This window comes from Coturnix japonica, chromosome 6 (assembly GCF_054131305.1).
Source record: "Coturnix japonica strain WE chromosome 6, WE-NBRP24, whole genome shotgun sequence".
NCBI classification, from domain to species: domain Eukaryota; kingdom Metazoa; phylum Chordata; class Aves; order Galliformes; family Phasianidae; genus Coturnix; species Coturnix japonica.
In genome coordinates, this window is record NC_140668.1 from 31515301 (window position 1) to 31531763 (window position 16463).

The 16463-nt window shown below is 40.1% G+C and overlaps 1 protein-coding gene across 2 annotated transcripts in view; it reads right to left on the reverse strand.

Moving 5' to 3' along the window:
• PEPD (peptidase D) overlaps positions 1-16463 on the reverse strand; it is a 111814-nt gene that overhangs the window by 72637 nt on the left and 22714 nt on the right. For both annotated transcript variants that reach the window (XM_015873941.2, XM_085551108.1), the window contains exons 7-9: positions 13947-13991; positions 10654-10729; positions 9193-9239 (exon numbers count right to left, since the gene is read on the reverse strand). In XM_015873941.2, the coding sequence (XP_015729427.2) occupies positions 9193-9239; positions 10654-10729; positions 13947-13991 (168 nt within the window). The remainder of the gene's footprint in view (positions 1-9192; positions 9240-10653; positions 10730-13946; positions 13992-16463) is intronic.

Sequence of the window (16463 nt, forward strand, 5' to 3'; positions counted from 1 at the left end):
TTGAATACTTGAAGTTTGAATTCCAATTCAACAACACGGTGTAAGCAGAAGCAAAGGAAGGGCTTAGATTAGAATACGTTGGGGTCCCACTGTAGAGGTTAATTTGCTCTCAGTGCTTTTTTTGAATACTCAAGCTATTCTTAGACAATAATGCCATAATTTCTTACATGGGATATGTAAACCTACTGCCTTGAGGGTACTAAAAGATTATGACACTCAGTTTCTGATGCCAATGTCTGAAACAGATTTAGTAAGCTGCAGAATTCAGATGTTCTTCTGGGACAACAACCTGAAGCAGCAGCACTCCATCCTCTTGGTGAAGATGCAGGATCATTTTTGCAATTACTATGTATAACTATGACACCTTTCCTAATTACTGAGAGCACTTCAACTCTTCTTTCCTAGTGCAGGGATAACACAAGTGCTCAGGAGTCCCATAAGCAGGTCACAAAACCTGTATGTCTCCAGGCCCATTTAGGAACAAGCAGTGGCCCCATTGCTCTGCTCACTGTCCTCAGCCTTCAGTCTCCAGCTCTGCAGATGCTGCTCCTTTTCCCCCCAGAGCTTCTTAGCAACAGACACACTGGCTGAAGGGAAGAGCAGAAAGACTCAGTACCAGCAGTGGAAATCAGTAGTTAATGGCAGACTGATGGGCTGAAATGTAAGAATCAATTAACTTCCAATACATATCATGAAGTACACAAGGGTACCAGAGAACAGCAGACAGCAATCTTTCTGAAGCTGCCAATTCTAGGTCCAAGGAGGTAAAATCACTACGTTGGTCCCAAGTACTAGAACCCAGATGGAAATGAAGCACAAAGTGGTACAGACAACATCAGTAAGAACTTGCTAAACTCATGCAGGAACTCTCCCAAATAACAGTCCCAAATAACAGTGATTAACATCTGGAATCTTCAAATATCTCACACCTCATTGGTTCTTTTAAATATATAGGTTTCCCTAGATGAATTAAAGACAGTCTCTGTTTTCAGCAAAGCCCTTCCTATCCCTCACTTCCCAAGACCACCTCGAGGCTCCATTTCATCTACTCAGAAAAAGCTGGTGAAAGCAAAGCCTGACCAATCCAGAACTAATGCTGCATTTTGAGGAGTTCTCTACAGGGGCATATTCCTTTTAGCAGAAACATCACCTCTTCTATTACAATTCAGATTCCTCCCCAGTTCTAAGTTTCACTTAGAGTTCACTTTCCATCACTTCTGCCTGGCAGTTCAACTCTATTCTATCATACAATTCACTTAAGTTACAGAGGCCGTCTTCAGCTCTGCCTGGACAGCAGAACCCAGCACAGGTGGGTACGACACTTCAACACTAAGAAAGCTCCAGTGCCACTGCATCTCTCACCATGGGCTATCACTTGCAGCCTTGTCTGTTCCTGCCTTCATTGACTTCACATACGTATTACTGTTTGTGACCTCAGACTTTAACAAGCCCCGAGCCACCAAAGTCTGCCACCTCTGAACAATACTGAAAGCATTGTGACCAAGACCTAAGGAAAAGTTAGAATAGCTGAGGGGGAAAAATATCCTGTAAAGGAGACCAAGCTCAATTGCATGAAAAAAGTGAACTAACACCAACTTTCACATATAATTACAATGTTAATCATGTGTTTTTCAATGCCACTGATAACAGGTACACTAAGCCACTACACACTGCCACAGGTAGCTGTGACACACAGATTTACTCAATTCTGCCCCTAGAGAGATAGTGAAAAACACAATTAATGAACACAAAAGAACCACCACGACAGACACTGGAAGGCAGCACTGGCACAGGACAGCAAGGAGGATTCTCTAAGAACCCATTTGGAATAGAATTTATTCAAGGGATATGCTGGCAGCACAGAACAGAATCTGCTCATTTTCCTTTCATCTGTCTAAAATGTTTTTGATTTTCAGAAGGTCAATGTGCAACATCCTGTTATTAACAGATCATCTCAGTATTTTGCACAGTTCCTTCAAGTTCTTGGGCTTTCAGTCAGAGTACAATTACGTTGCTGTTGCAGTTATCCAAAGAGAACAACTAACAAACCCCTGATCTCCCTGCTTCTACAGCAATTAGCAAAAATTACTGAACAAAAGTTCATTGAAGCCTCACATATGGTAGAGTCTTTGCTTTTGACTTGTCTGAATAAGCATGAACAAAATCCACAGCAAATAACAATCAGTTCAGCCTGCTGTCCTATGAGTTCATTTCACTTATCCACAAACCCAAGCTCATCATTAGTAATGACAATTGGTTCACTATCTCAGTACTGTGCTACATTCAGTAAAAACTGAAAGCATTGCTTATTTGGGAAGAAAATTTGTTCTTGTCCTAATTTAAGTAACAGTAGTTGTCACTCTAAGAAACACCAACAGAAATCGGACTGCAAATATAAATAAGAATTGTGACTACCTCTTGATTTCCAAACAGATATTAGAAGGGTAATTATTGATTATCACTGCACAAACTGTGCTAACAGGTCTGTAAGGACATACAATGACAGAGCATTTATAATTGGGTTGCATCTTGCTATGCAATCAAACGCAGACCCATATGCACGCATGCTGCCTACATCCTTCTACTGCTCTCCCTCAGAAAGGAGGGAGCCAACTGCTAATTACCAGCATGGTAATTGTTCTTTGTCATTTGTGGGTTGATAGAAGGTTTTATTTTAAAGTACTCACATGGTCCAATTCCATGATTTTTTCCACAGAAGATAAAACCCAATTATGTGCAACTTCAATCACAAGTCACAGAAGAGACCCCTGCAATTAAACATCTTTCCTCTACACAAAGAGCTAATTAAAGTGATGTCCAGAAGGTGAACCAAGCTGTCCTCTACTGAAAGTGAACACAACCTCCCGAAAAGGGGAAATGCTGAGAGGTTGCTGGGAATACATTGGAATTGTTCTGCTCCTTGCCAGCAATACAAGGATTCCCCCCGGTATGGCCCAGCAGCTCAACCCAACCAGCTCCTGCAGGTTCCACTGCAACTTGCGCTTCCCCTCCTCAGGGGGTTCTGCCTTCAACGTTTTCCCAGCAGCTGGGGAGAAGCGAGCAGGGCAACTGGAAACAAGCAGTGCTTGCCAGGGCTGGGACAGCTGGAGCCTTTCAGAGCGGACTTAGTACAGCAAAGAGCCTCTCCCCTAAGGCAGATGAGGTCCTGGCGGAGGTTTCCATGCTGAGGATGTAATCCTCAGCACCTCCTGCTGAATTATGTGCATGTTGTGCACCTGCTTTTGTGCCTCTGTGACACAGAACTGGAACATTGCTCAGGGTTGGTTTGTTGTTTTGTTTTTTTTAAAAATCAATTTTTAAATTCAGATTTTATGATTAATTCCTAATTCATCTGAGTTAGGAAACTGTCTGGGACTGCCTAATTTAAAGCATTAGCAGAGCAGCAGCACCTGTACGTACTTCCCAGCTCATCCCACTGAGTTCAGCCAAGCTTTGGGGTAGGTCTGGGTCAGAACCAAACCTTTGTTTAACACTTTAAAAGATGTTCATATCCTTTTTCTTGAGTTTCAGTGACTGCAAAGACCTGAAAACTCAGTACCAAACATCACACGGAACAATATACAATCCATGAACTTAAACTGAAGTCAGAAGGAAGTGACTGGAAGTAAATTCACTGTCCAGTTGCAATATGGGAATTAAAGCTCATGGTACTGCAGCTGTGGTAAGCTCACTGATGGAGCCAGTCGGCAGATCCCCGTTATGCTTTCCAGCAGATGGAAGACAGAATGGAAGTGCCGCCCTGAATCCAGCTGTTCTTCTCTGGAATGATATTTCACTTGACTCCTCTCTGGGCACTGGGTTCCTGAAATGCAATGGCTAAACCACCCTGGCCATTAGCAGCTGCCAACATGCAGATGCTAACACGCTGTCAGTTCTGCACTGAGCTACTTGAGTTTCCTGTGTGCTTTATGGACTCTGTAGTGGAAGCAATTACCATTGTGATGTACAGACTTTTTAAAGGGCACTTGTAACAAAAGCTATAGACATCCACATTTAGATGAAAACAACAAACCTGTGCTATATTACAATAATCTGCCTGTGTTCCCTTACCATTCAAAACAGCTTTGGCATTCCCTGGAACCAAGAGTGTTGACGTGGCCCTGGACCACTGCAGGTTGTTCCACATCACTGCTTTTACGAAGTTCTGGATCACCTGAGAGGCTGCCTCACACCTGGCTCAGGCAGCAGAGTCCCCCTCCAACTCTCCGAACAGGAGCACTTTGGTCACTGTACCAGCAAGTTTACCAGCAGTTGGTAAAGCACAAATTGCTGCTGATCCATTTTTTTCCTTCAACACATCCAGCAAAGCTAGATATAAAGGCGAACAAAATATATTAGGCACAGGATTGTCTTAGTACCAAAACACTGCCCAGACAGTATATCAGTATATGCTGGTCACACAGGCAAAGAGAAACAGGAAAACCAAACTGTTTTGTTGGATTTCTTCCCATCAGATGTGGGAAAAGGCCACTTCTGCCCTCTTTTTCAGTTTGTTTTCTTTTGTTTTTTGAGATTTCTTGAAGTTTTCATTCCATCCTTTTATTAACAATAACCAAAAAAAAATCTTGTCTCAACAGCTTTGGGAAACAAAGCAGTCAAACCACTTTCAGGCCACCCAATGGTACCAACTATTCAAATTATAGTGAAATAAACTGGTTTTTGGTTACTGAGCAGACTGCTTGAGATTAATAGAGTGCTGGCTCTCCTGGCTGCTCTGCAGAAATACTAGTGCGGGTTGTGGAACAATTCAACATCTCTCCCAAGTCAGAACGTAACTGTGAAGAATCTACCTGCACATTTTTGCCAGTTGCAGCGGTCATTTTCATTTGCTATCCACATATACTTATGCAAAGGACTTAGAAAGACCATGCCTGAACTGGAATTCTAAATGCAAGAAGTAGATCAAGCATGAAAAAGAAAACCAAAACATTTTTTTAAAGATGGTTTGCTGCAACAGTCAGCAGCTTTCTCAAGGACATTCAAAGAGGAAAAATCTATCGAGAGACGTGAAGTGGTAAATCCAGATTAGCTAAAATAATAAGCATTTCACTAAAAGGAAATTCCTAACAGAAAATAAAATGATTCTGGCTATTTTCTAGTGAAATAACATGTATGTTTTATTATTGGTTTGTTCCACTGGAGCAGAGGAGAGAGAGAGATAAATGGAAGATGAGAGCCATAATCCATGAGAGCACTCTTAGGCTTCCACAGATAGTGAAATTTAACATTGACAGATACGACAGGAACTCATCTCATTCTAAGCTCTGCTTTGGAATCAGGGACAGCACTGAAAAGAATAAGGATAAAGAACTCCTATCAGTATTAGCTGGTAGGATGCAAAGTGTAAAAATAGTCTGCATGCATTGTAAACCAAGAAGCAAAAACTGCTGTAGCTGCCTTCTTGCTATTTTATTCCTTAAACTGTTGCTGTAACAGCAGAGAGGAGTTAAAGTTTAACCATTAACTAGCACAAAATCGTTCAAATTATCTGTATGGTTGCATGGATCTGAGTGATCCCCACCAACACCTCTGTAACTACAGCTGGGAACAGCATCACAGACAGGAACTTCTCCATTGGGCTGCTGGAGCACTGCCCTGCATCACCTGTACCAGTCAGAGCACGAAGCACTGAAGATGTACCACCAAAACGCAGACAACCCTGCAGCAGAAAGCTGACACACAAAGAAAAATTGGCAAGTTAATCGTAACAACAGTGCAAGACCAATGCTTAGGAGCTACTGGATCCCCTGAGCAGGTCTGCTCAGATCCTCTTTTCTTTGCTGCTTTTATTGGTGTAACCACCTTGCAAAGCAATTCAGACTCACTCTTTTGAAGGGAGCCACATGGAGCAATTTCCCCAGACTCGCAGCACACCACAACCACACAGCCTGTCCTTACACTAGCCAAGTTCCCATCTGTTCAAAGGCTTTGTGCTGCCAGCATCGTGGGGCAATGAGGAGTACTATATGGTTCAGTGGATCCCAGAATGTGCCCACGCTCCCACCACAGGGCCTTCAGTGCTATTAGGGACAGGACAAGAAACCTGCCACGTGCCCAGTACCATACCTACAGCATGCTGCTCTCCTCTCATTTCTTCTCTTGCCATAATACACATCTTCCTGTCACTCTCCAAACAAATAAGCAATAACAACATTATTCTCCCAAACAAAAAAGGAAGTGAGAAAACACACAGAAGAATCAAAACTTCATTTGGTAAATGACAATTGGATGAAATACATCACTCTAAAACCTGACAGACACTGACACAGAGGAGGTCTATCCAGCAGTGTGAAGCATAGTAAAACAGATAATACTTCTTTTAATTAGTACTTTCAGTGAGTGCATGTACATTAATACACACACGTGTTAACAAATATACACAAACAATAATCTTTTGTAAACACATGCATTTTACATATGCACTAAACCAGCTGAAATTAGGTTGTTTTTTTTCCCCCCACATACTTCTCAAGCTAAAGAGATTTATCTTTTTGCTCTATTCTAACAGTATATTCACCATGGAGCAGTTTCATAATTAAAAGCCTTTAATTAAACAGAAGATTAATTAAACATGAGATAAGCACAAATACTAAACAAACTACATCAAAGAAAAGCAGACTCTGACCTACCAAAATGACTTTATGTGTAATTACAGGCGCTGAGAATTACTGTTTGTAGATAACTGGTTTGGCTGCCTCCTTAAAGTCAACTGACCACATATTAAATAACATCAAACCAAAAAAACCCACCAAACACATAAGGGCTGACTGGATTGCAGTTTGACGCATTCGTGTTTATATACCTCAGTATTAATTCATTACTGGTTCTAAATCGTTTACCACTGAACACTAACACAAACAGAACACTTCTAACAAGTTTCTGAAGCTAGCTTTCAAACCTCAACATAAAAGAGATCGTTATCCAGAGATTTCTCTAATTTCCTTCCAGTTAGACCTCAGAAACCCAGAAATACAACCAGCTTTTGGTATTGTTGCCTCTTGGATATATTTCCAAGAGTGCTTTAGATGGGTTTTGCTGCATTATAGGGCTGAAGTGACGTGACATTTCTGTAGGAAGGCAGCTTAACCAAATGAACAAAGAAAAGGCAGCTCTCACTCTCTCAGTGTGGTAATGGATATTTTAATTGCTTTTGGGATCCCTGGCACTATTCCTCCTAGTAAACAGGGCCAGATCAGCTTTCTACCCAAAAACATGTGCTATATTGCAGAATGTCAGAGAATGAAAGCAATATGAAGCAAGTGCCATTGGCCACATGTCAAGAGATAGCTTTATTCATTTCAAAAATTCATGATTTCACAGCAGCAGAAACTGCAGATGCACCTGGGGAAGAGGGGGACACAACTCAAAAGCTTTCACGAGAGGAGTGGAAACCCTAAGAACAGCAGAAAGCGAAAAGTCTCATTAACATTTAATTGATCTGTGAAACAGAAGTGTGAATATTTCAATAAATCAGCGCACATCAAGAGTTTTGGTTCTCTACACTCCAAGATTCTAGATACGTCAGATCTGCAGCAAGCCAGATACCCAGCCTGCCAGTGAGAAAACAGCTGAACTATTTTGATGGTTTCAACAAAGGTTGTCTATTTGTAGATGTTACCTTTTCTCAGGTCATTTAAAGTTTCCAGAAGTTCCCTTCCTAGATTACATAGGTGTACATCTGTACACAGAACACACATTTCTGAGGCTGCTTCTGAATTTATTTTTAAACACTGCAGCCACCCACTTTATGGCAAAGCACGGAAATGGCAGTTTTGTGTTTTAGGACCTTTCTCCTTTAAGTGGTAAGGAAACAGAAACTGGTGCAAGGATGAATTTCACACAGCAACAGAAACTTCACATGGGTAGCAAGTGAAATGAATGCAGATACAAAGAGCATTAGTAAAGTTAATGGGAGCACAGGAGAATGTATGCAACACTTTTTCCCTGTTGCCTGGTGATATACATAACTGCATTCTGAAGCAATCTATTGAGCAAGAGTCTACAGAAATCTAAATTCTTCAAATGTAACACCAGTTTTTCTGTACTGCATACGTTCTAAAGGCATTACTTATTTTATATCATGATCCCTTATTAAACCAGGAGGAGATAAAAGCCAGTATAACACAAATGCTTGCTTCAGAGGATTTTACTCTGCTCTGCAGGACCTACAAGTACATTCCCTTTCCCTTGTACTTACTGCTCCAGGCTTGTTCTTTGGGCTTGTCTGTACCTAGAATTTGCACTGATTTAACTGAATCAGCTTCTGAAGGGACATATTTGAATCAGAGCAATTTCTTGTATATGCTTGGAACTTTAAAATTTGATTACAAACACAGGGGTCACTTCTCTCCTCACAGGGCATCTAATTAGTCTGCTTGCTAACATTTGCAAAATGCCCATCAAGAAACAATAACAGTAACTGAGATATGACCACTATTTTCGATGTCTTTATTATGTAATACTTTGAAAACTGAGAATGTTGTATATGAGATAAAAATAAATGGATTTGGTGATTGAAACCATGTTTTATAAGATGACCTATTGTAGATATTGATTTAAAAGAGGAAGCAACGCTTTCCTCATATCTAAACCCATCACTTACAGTATCAATCACCAGCAGCCAACCCCTTCTATATATGCTTGTATAGCATATTTTCTTCAACAGAACTGTGTGGTGTTCTTGTTGGCTTCTTAACAGCTGTAGTAATACCCACCATGCTTGGGAGACGAGCTCCTTGTACAGGCAATACTGACTTGTAATTGCAGGCAAGATGTAATTGAACGCAGCCTTTTACAAGGATCTTAAACACTCCTACTGGTAGACTTCTAGGCATAACAAGCTTAAGGGCAATGCTTATCCATAAACACCATTTTATTGGATGCCTTCAAACAAGAACAGCTATTTCCTAAAGCTTCTATAAATTACTATGACTCCAGAAAAATTATACAACACTACACCACTACAAAAATATAATCAACCATCATCAAATACATGTCTGAAACTGATGAATTGCCACTACCCCAAAATAACAAAATAATGCTTGAAACAGTCTTCAAATAGGAAAGAGCTCTCTGCTGAATCAATGCTACTGCAATGCCACAAGTCTTGCATCGACCCCTAATACAAACAGACCTCTCCTTTTTTATTACATTCATTGAAATAACTCTTACCTCTCCAGCTCATATTCTTTCATACCAGCTTTTACTGCCTTCATTACCTGTAAGATACATATTAACACAGGACATTCTTAGCAGGAGGGAATCACATATTTATAGATTTATTACTTATAACCAAGCATCTCCAGAGAAACCTATATTACAAAAATATAATCTGTACTTCATTTAAACTTACATCAGTAAATGTACTTCAAAACTGTATTAGAAATCAAATTCTTTTTAGTCTTTTAAAATGCCTGCAGTTTCTAGCAATAAAGCAAGCTTAATTGCCAAAGTATATCCTAATGAAGTGCAGCTCATCAAAATACCAGTGCTGAATTCTGAAAGCTCTGGTGAACTTGGCAGCAAGTCCTTCTGTTTTATGAAACACCAGCAAAACAAAACTGTGAACTGGAATGTGCTACAAAGGAAGATCCCTTTTAGTACTTTGTAATCTGAATCAACAGAACTCTGCTACAGTTAACATCATGTTACACCTCACATCTGAATATTGTTCTCGGGTTTGCTGAGAATGTGTACCAGCATTATTCTTTTGCTTGCTTCTGCATTATGGAAGTTCTACTGAACAGCAGCTCTGGAGAAGGAATTATCTCAGATGGGGTGACAGTATTTAAGTACTACAATCGATCAAGGAGAATGAATGCAATTGCATTACTCTTTATGATACACACTTTATGATATTTTCATGCTTCACAGTTCAGAAATGTGTAGAACAGGGGCAAAGTCAACAGTTTAGTCAATAATCTCTTCAGATGCTTTTCACTAAGCTCCCTCCGGTCTTTTGCTCAGAACTCATGGCATCTGAATCACTGTATAGAGTACAGGATTGGCACCTAAGTTAACCATATCACCAATACCAGTACAGCAATACGATGCTACAAATACAATGCTGGGTCCAACCAAAGCAGCCCCACTGAGAGCCTGGCTTTATCATTGAGTGCTGCAGTGTTGGCAGAGTGGCCCGCAGAAGCACTGCACCAGAGGGACACTCTCTTCTCTGAGGAGCAACCTAAGGAACTCTAGCACTGTCCTCCACTGTGCACACAAACAGTCCCACAGTTTACAAGGATCTGACCTGAGTAAACCGTCAGAGCAAGACTTTCTAGAGCTGCACACACAGATGCAGCACAGATGAAAAATCTTCATCTCATTCCCTATTGCTGTACAGGTATTTGTGCAAACACAGCAGACAGATTGCAAGCAGGTCACCCTCTGCTGAGGCTCCAGCTTTTATCCAAAACCACACTTCATTTCTCACACACTGCAAATGCACCAGTGAGTTCAAGGACAATGCAAGGTATATTACTGGGCTGTAATAGGAAGGATATTACCCTCTTATTTCTATCCAGCCTTTCCATTATTTTATTACTAAGTAATTCAGGATTGCTGGGAATGTTTTCTGAGTACTACTGTTACACTAAGAGCAAAAATTATTAACAGTAAAGGATCCATTACCTCTTTATGAGCTTCACTGGAGATTTTATTGGTGTAGCGCAGAACTTCCAATTCCATGTCTGTCTTAATCACACGACTTAAAGAAAAGTAGAACAGATATTAATTAGGTTGCAACTTCTTAGCTTAAGAATACAAAATAAAATAACCTGAAAACAATATTCATCACCTACAGTAAAATAAGACCAAGTACACCTCAAGAACAGAGCCGTATTAAAGTATTCATGACAGCGAAGTTCCATTGGCATTGATTCACCACTAGCAAAACAATCTTACAAAGGAACGTTACAGGCATTCCAAACATCAGCCTGCATTATTTTGAGATGAATAAACAAGTGGTCCAATCAGCCTTTTTTCAAGTCATTCCACAGCACATTTGGAACAAAAGCAACAGATTTCTGTATTTGTCATTGCTCAGCACTACAAGTGGAACATTTGTACAGGCATACTCTTGTTACTTTTTAAACATAATTTGAAACTAGTTTACATAATGAAATTTCCAGAGCTCCAGAATTTCTAATTCAGCACAATCCCAACTCCCACCGTTCTGCAATACCTTGGGGGAACGAATGGAACAAATGCTGTATGTGTTTAGTATTTAAAATCCAAAACCATGAAGCTCAGAAACCACAGAGGCAGTAATTACAGCCACGATGTCCACTTTCCCTTCGGTATTCAGAAAACACAATAAAAAATAACACCCTGTTCTTCGTGCCTTATGAACTGCTGAACTTGCATTTATCCACGAGCCTTGATATTCTGTTCTGAACTCAGCTAAAAATTTAACATTAAATTCTTATCTACTTGCACTGCTTTCTACTGCCTACTTCAAATAGAATCAGCTATTTTGTGTGACACAAGCAGGGAAGTGGAGATAGTTCCTACTTTCTATTGAACACCACCTACTCTTCCTACTGCTACACTTAACGACTTCTTAATATTTCTCAGGCCCACCTCAAAGGCCGCCATGAACAACAGTTACTGTTTACAAAGAACAGAACTACATCTATTGAATTTGGTGAAAATACTTGGATTGTATTTTCCAGTTCCACTCCGGAGCCTGCAGCAGGTATCAAGTACCATAACTGGGATCTTTCAAAACTGCCACTGAGGCAGCCTTTATTTTTTTAAATTATTACAATGCTGCTCGTACTGTTGCAGAAAACTATCTGCTACCTTTCTGCTCCTGCAGTTTGTTTTAATGAGTCCAGAAGAAAGTTACTCAGCCATCACTCTAACGTGCGATAAGAGCATTTCCCACTGACAGTGACTGCACTGCTGTGACACAACCACTCCCACACAAATAGAAATTCTTCTGGCAAGAGCAAAGGTACCTTTTTAAAAATAGTGATATCAAAATGTTCTAACAAACAGAAAAATAGCAAAGAGGAAGGAATTAGACATCCTTAGTAACCTGGAATATGGCAATAATCACGATGCACGCCAAGAATGAGAAATACTAGATTTTAAAATGCACACCAAGGTGACAAAACTACACTGGATGGGTGTAAGCTCCTCACCATGGATGAGAAAACAAACTTCTGCTTCTGATTTTTAGCTAAGACAAACAACAGTGGCTCAAATATATTCATGTTAGAACAAGGCAGCGAAGGCTTAAAGATTATTTTGTTTTAAATCCTGTTCAGAAGACTGCCTGTGCTAGCAGGGTAATTTAATACTTGTTTGATGTGCCTTTATATTACTTTCAATATACAGTACATATCCACGCTCTGCAAGTGCCTGAAAAATAGGCTGTTCCATAATTCAGATGTCTCATCTCTTCATTGGTATCTGGTAGGAATACAAGTTAGTAACAGCTCAACTACAAGTGTAAACAGCATCTCTTTTACGTGACTAGATCACAAGGCTTCAGGGTCAAGGTATTTATTTGAGATCATAACTTCTCTGGTATCTTCTGCATATCCAAATGCACATTTACCCTTAGCCTTTTTATGGAATTCATCACCTCCATTTGCACCAGGTCAAGCATGAAAACATTTCACAGAAAGCATTTATTCATTCCAAGAGCAACAGAAATCACCAGCCAACTGTTAGTAGGGGAGATGGAGATCAAGCAGATCTCCAAAGAAAACTCACTGTGCTCCCATACTGACTGCACTGGTACTGCTGATGGAGCTCCCAGCAGTGTATTTGTGCAGCAGAAGGGTATTGCAGCACCTTCTCCTCAATTGCAATACAAAAAGTGATGACTCTCCCAAACTGGGCTGAGATGTTGAGAGCCCAGCACTTTGGTTAGTACTGCATGGCAACCCCGTGGATGATGAGTGACTCACAGGTTTTATTATTTTTTCCCCCTACTTCCAAAGTATCACTAGAAAAACGCTCTACCTTTGTTTAGTAAAATAACACCTTAATAAGGTGAATGTTACCAAGAAAGCTGACTTGGGAACAAGCTTGTAGCTCTAAACCAACAAGAAGGTAAGCAAGCAACAGGGCACACAAAGCTGTAGCTCCCTTCCCCAGCCCTCAGACAGCCTGCCAGGTCACTTGGAGAAGCTCGTTCAGGCTGTGGTGCTCATGACTATGAAGTGATCGAGGCTGGAAGTTCCCTATGCTTGACCAGCAAAAGCTCACACCCCACACCAAACCAGCCAGCTAACAGCAGCAGCCGTATCACTGCAGGTAAATAAGACTTCATAAAGAACTTCTAAATGACTCAGATCATTTCAGCACAGCAGGATATTGGGGGTTTCAGAGCGTATGTGAAGATTTCTAGACCTCTCCTATCAATGCAGTAGTGTTACAAGCTCCTCATACACTACATCACACAGACTAATTTTTACTATTCAAGACAGGCTGCAGTAGAATTTTCCTAGAATTAAAAAGTACAGCTACATGAATAATAACTTGCCAAAATTAATGAATTTAAAATAAATCCTAGGGAAGCAATAACACCTTATTAAATATTATATGTTTGGACTTAGTTTTCGCCTACCTTTGATTTGCATTGCTAGAATATGAATTATCCGCAGTTCTCTTATTCATACAGATTCACATTTACGTAAATGTGACTTAGTTCCAAACACATCCTATTACAATTTTTATCCAGACTTGATGCTTAAGGAATGTTACATAAATTCTTAATTTCTCAATGCTGTTACTTAACCGTATTTTTACTTTCAACCCTTATTTCCAGCCCATGATGTGAAACCAGCCTAAACTTAAAACATATCCTTAACTACGTAGGAGGTTCTGTTGAGAGAATGCCTCTGAAGCAATAGTTCAGAATACAGGCATGTTCAGCTATTAAAATAGAAAGACTTCTTGTTACTCACCATTCTGCAATTTCAGGATGAAGGATTTTGTTGTTCACGTTAAATCTGCAGAAAGCAAGAAATACAAACATCAACAAGGAGCTGTGCACAGAAAAGCAGAGACGGCAGAGTTTGTAGGGTTGGTTTGTTTTTTAAAAAATGTGCCTGCCTTGAGGCTGTGAAAACTTGCAAAGGCAAATTGTAGAATGGCTCGGGTTGGAAGTGACCTGAAGGACCATCTAGTTCCAACTCCCCTGCTATATGCAGGGTTGCCAACCAGCAGATCAAGCACCAGCTCAGGCTGCCCAGGGCCCCATCCAACCTGGCCATAAACACCCCCAGGAATGGCACCACCTCCCTGGGCTCCAGCACCTCACCATCCTCTCAGTCACAAATTTCCTTGATCTTAATCTTCCCTCCATTAGCTTAAAAACATTCCCCCTTGTCCTGTCACTATCTACGTGTGTTAAAAGGTCATTTCCCTCATGTTTATAATATCCCTTTAAAAACTGGAAGGCCAGAATGAGGTCTCCCAAATATTAGATTTGAAGTTAGCATGGATCAGAGTACATCACAGAACAGAGAAAGCACATGCTCAATCTTCACTTCGAGGCAAAGAGTTCATGCTGAAATACCTGAGAATAAACCAGGCACACACTTCTAAGAACGTGCAGAAAGCAGAGTAACAGCACATTCAGGACACACTCTACAACTTGCTTCAAGCAAAAGTAAAATCTTAAATTACCGATTCACTGCTATGAGTGTGGGTTGGACCAGATCAATCTTCAGAGATCTCCCCCAACCAAAACGGTTCTGCGATCTAAACTCTGCTTCCCAAACACTCTTCAGTGAACTAAGAGCATTAAATTGCTAATTTTATTATTTAACACATTCCAGTTTCTGTGTACAAGTGATAAACAAGATCTTTTAGAAGAAGACAAAAAAAAAGATAACTTCTCATCTGTTGTTATCTACAGACAAGGCAAAGCTTCCATCCCACCTCAGCTTCAAAAACTTTTTTCCATTCATTTTCTGCATTAGCAATTCGTGTCTCCCTGGAACTGTTTTGAGGCTTTCTAAACAATAACATTACAGTGGCCAATGGAATAAGAATCTGAGTAATTAAGTGGAACACAAATGGATTTTCAAGCATCATTCAAGAGGTTTTTTTGCTTACAATTTAAATACCTAAGGAACGTTCTGCATCAAAGATACTTTTGTTTGGCTCAAGACCACTGGCTCTTCAGTTAGGGAATTTAAGAGAATTAAAATGCTCCAAAGCTCCCAACAGACCTTCAGAAGGATGTTGGAAGGCAACAATTAATTTTCTCACAATTTCAGGAGGAAAAAATAAATCTCCTTCAGGTTAATGGTCATTTGTAATACCTCAGATGGGACTAAAGGACAAATCCAATTTAAAAAAATACTTAAAAGCCACTTCTAATTGTACCAGTGCTTTCCTGCATCCTTTGGTAGCAGGAGGAAAATCGTGTCTCTTTTTCAAGAACATGTGCTCATAAACCTATAAAATCCTAACAAGGTGAAGGTTAATAGCTTTGTGTTCCTACTCCAAGATAGAAAACAACACCTTATCTGAACATTCAACAAGGACAGGCTGTATGGTATTCAATTTTACATGTATCAGTTAGAAACCACTGGAAAACCAACACAACACAAAAGCCAGAACGTCCCAAAATATTGCATCATTACACAATAAGTTTGTCACCTGGAAACAAGAAAGTCCTGTAATATAAAAAAAAAGGCACATTTTGGATTTAATCTTCCCCATCCAGCAGCTACTATCTAGCCAGTCCAACGTGAAAATAATTCTAGAATGGAAAAGCCAATTAAACACAAATTCATACACAGGAAAACATTTGAATGACACAGTAATATATCAATTTAAAAAAAAAAAAAAAACACCAGAAAACACACAAAAGCCTGAGCTCCTTACTATTACTGGGCTGGAAAGCGTACAAGTGAGCTGCACCAGAGACAGCCTAGACAGAGAAGAACTAAGCTGCAACTGCAACAACAGACAGAGGACTTTCAATAATAGTCACAGCATGTCAGACAAAAAATAAATCAATGAATGCAAGTGTAAGGAGAAACTGCAGCAATGCAGAAAGCTCCAACACAAGCTCTGTAAATAAGATATATAGTCACTATGAAGCAATAAAAAAAAATTAAGGGCAGGGACAGTTTGATACAGATGAATACTGACAATCTGAAAATTCACATCTCTCTTTAATCACAAACACAGACAAAGCCAAAAGCGAATCACGAGTCAAATGGTAAAACTATGAAGCTCACAATAAGCAGACTGTGTCCATCTGTTAAAAATAAATAAAACGGGTTGGGGAACAACTGTGCACTGGCATAGGTCAAATAATGCTTTTAGAGAAGCATTATAAAGATGTACCAGGCTCTTCTGCAGCCCCCAACCCTTTTCCAACTCTAACAGTTCCTCCTGAACTGCCTTTGCACTGCCAAAAACTCAAGTTCTACACGCTGGCTGCGACCACCTACCACACAACA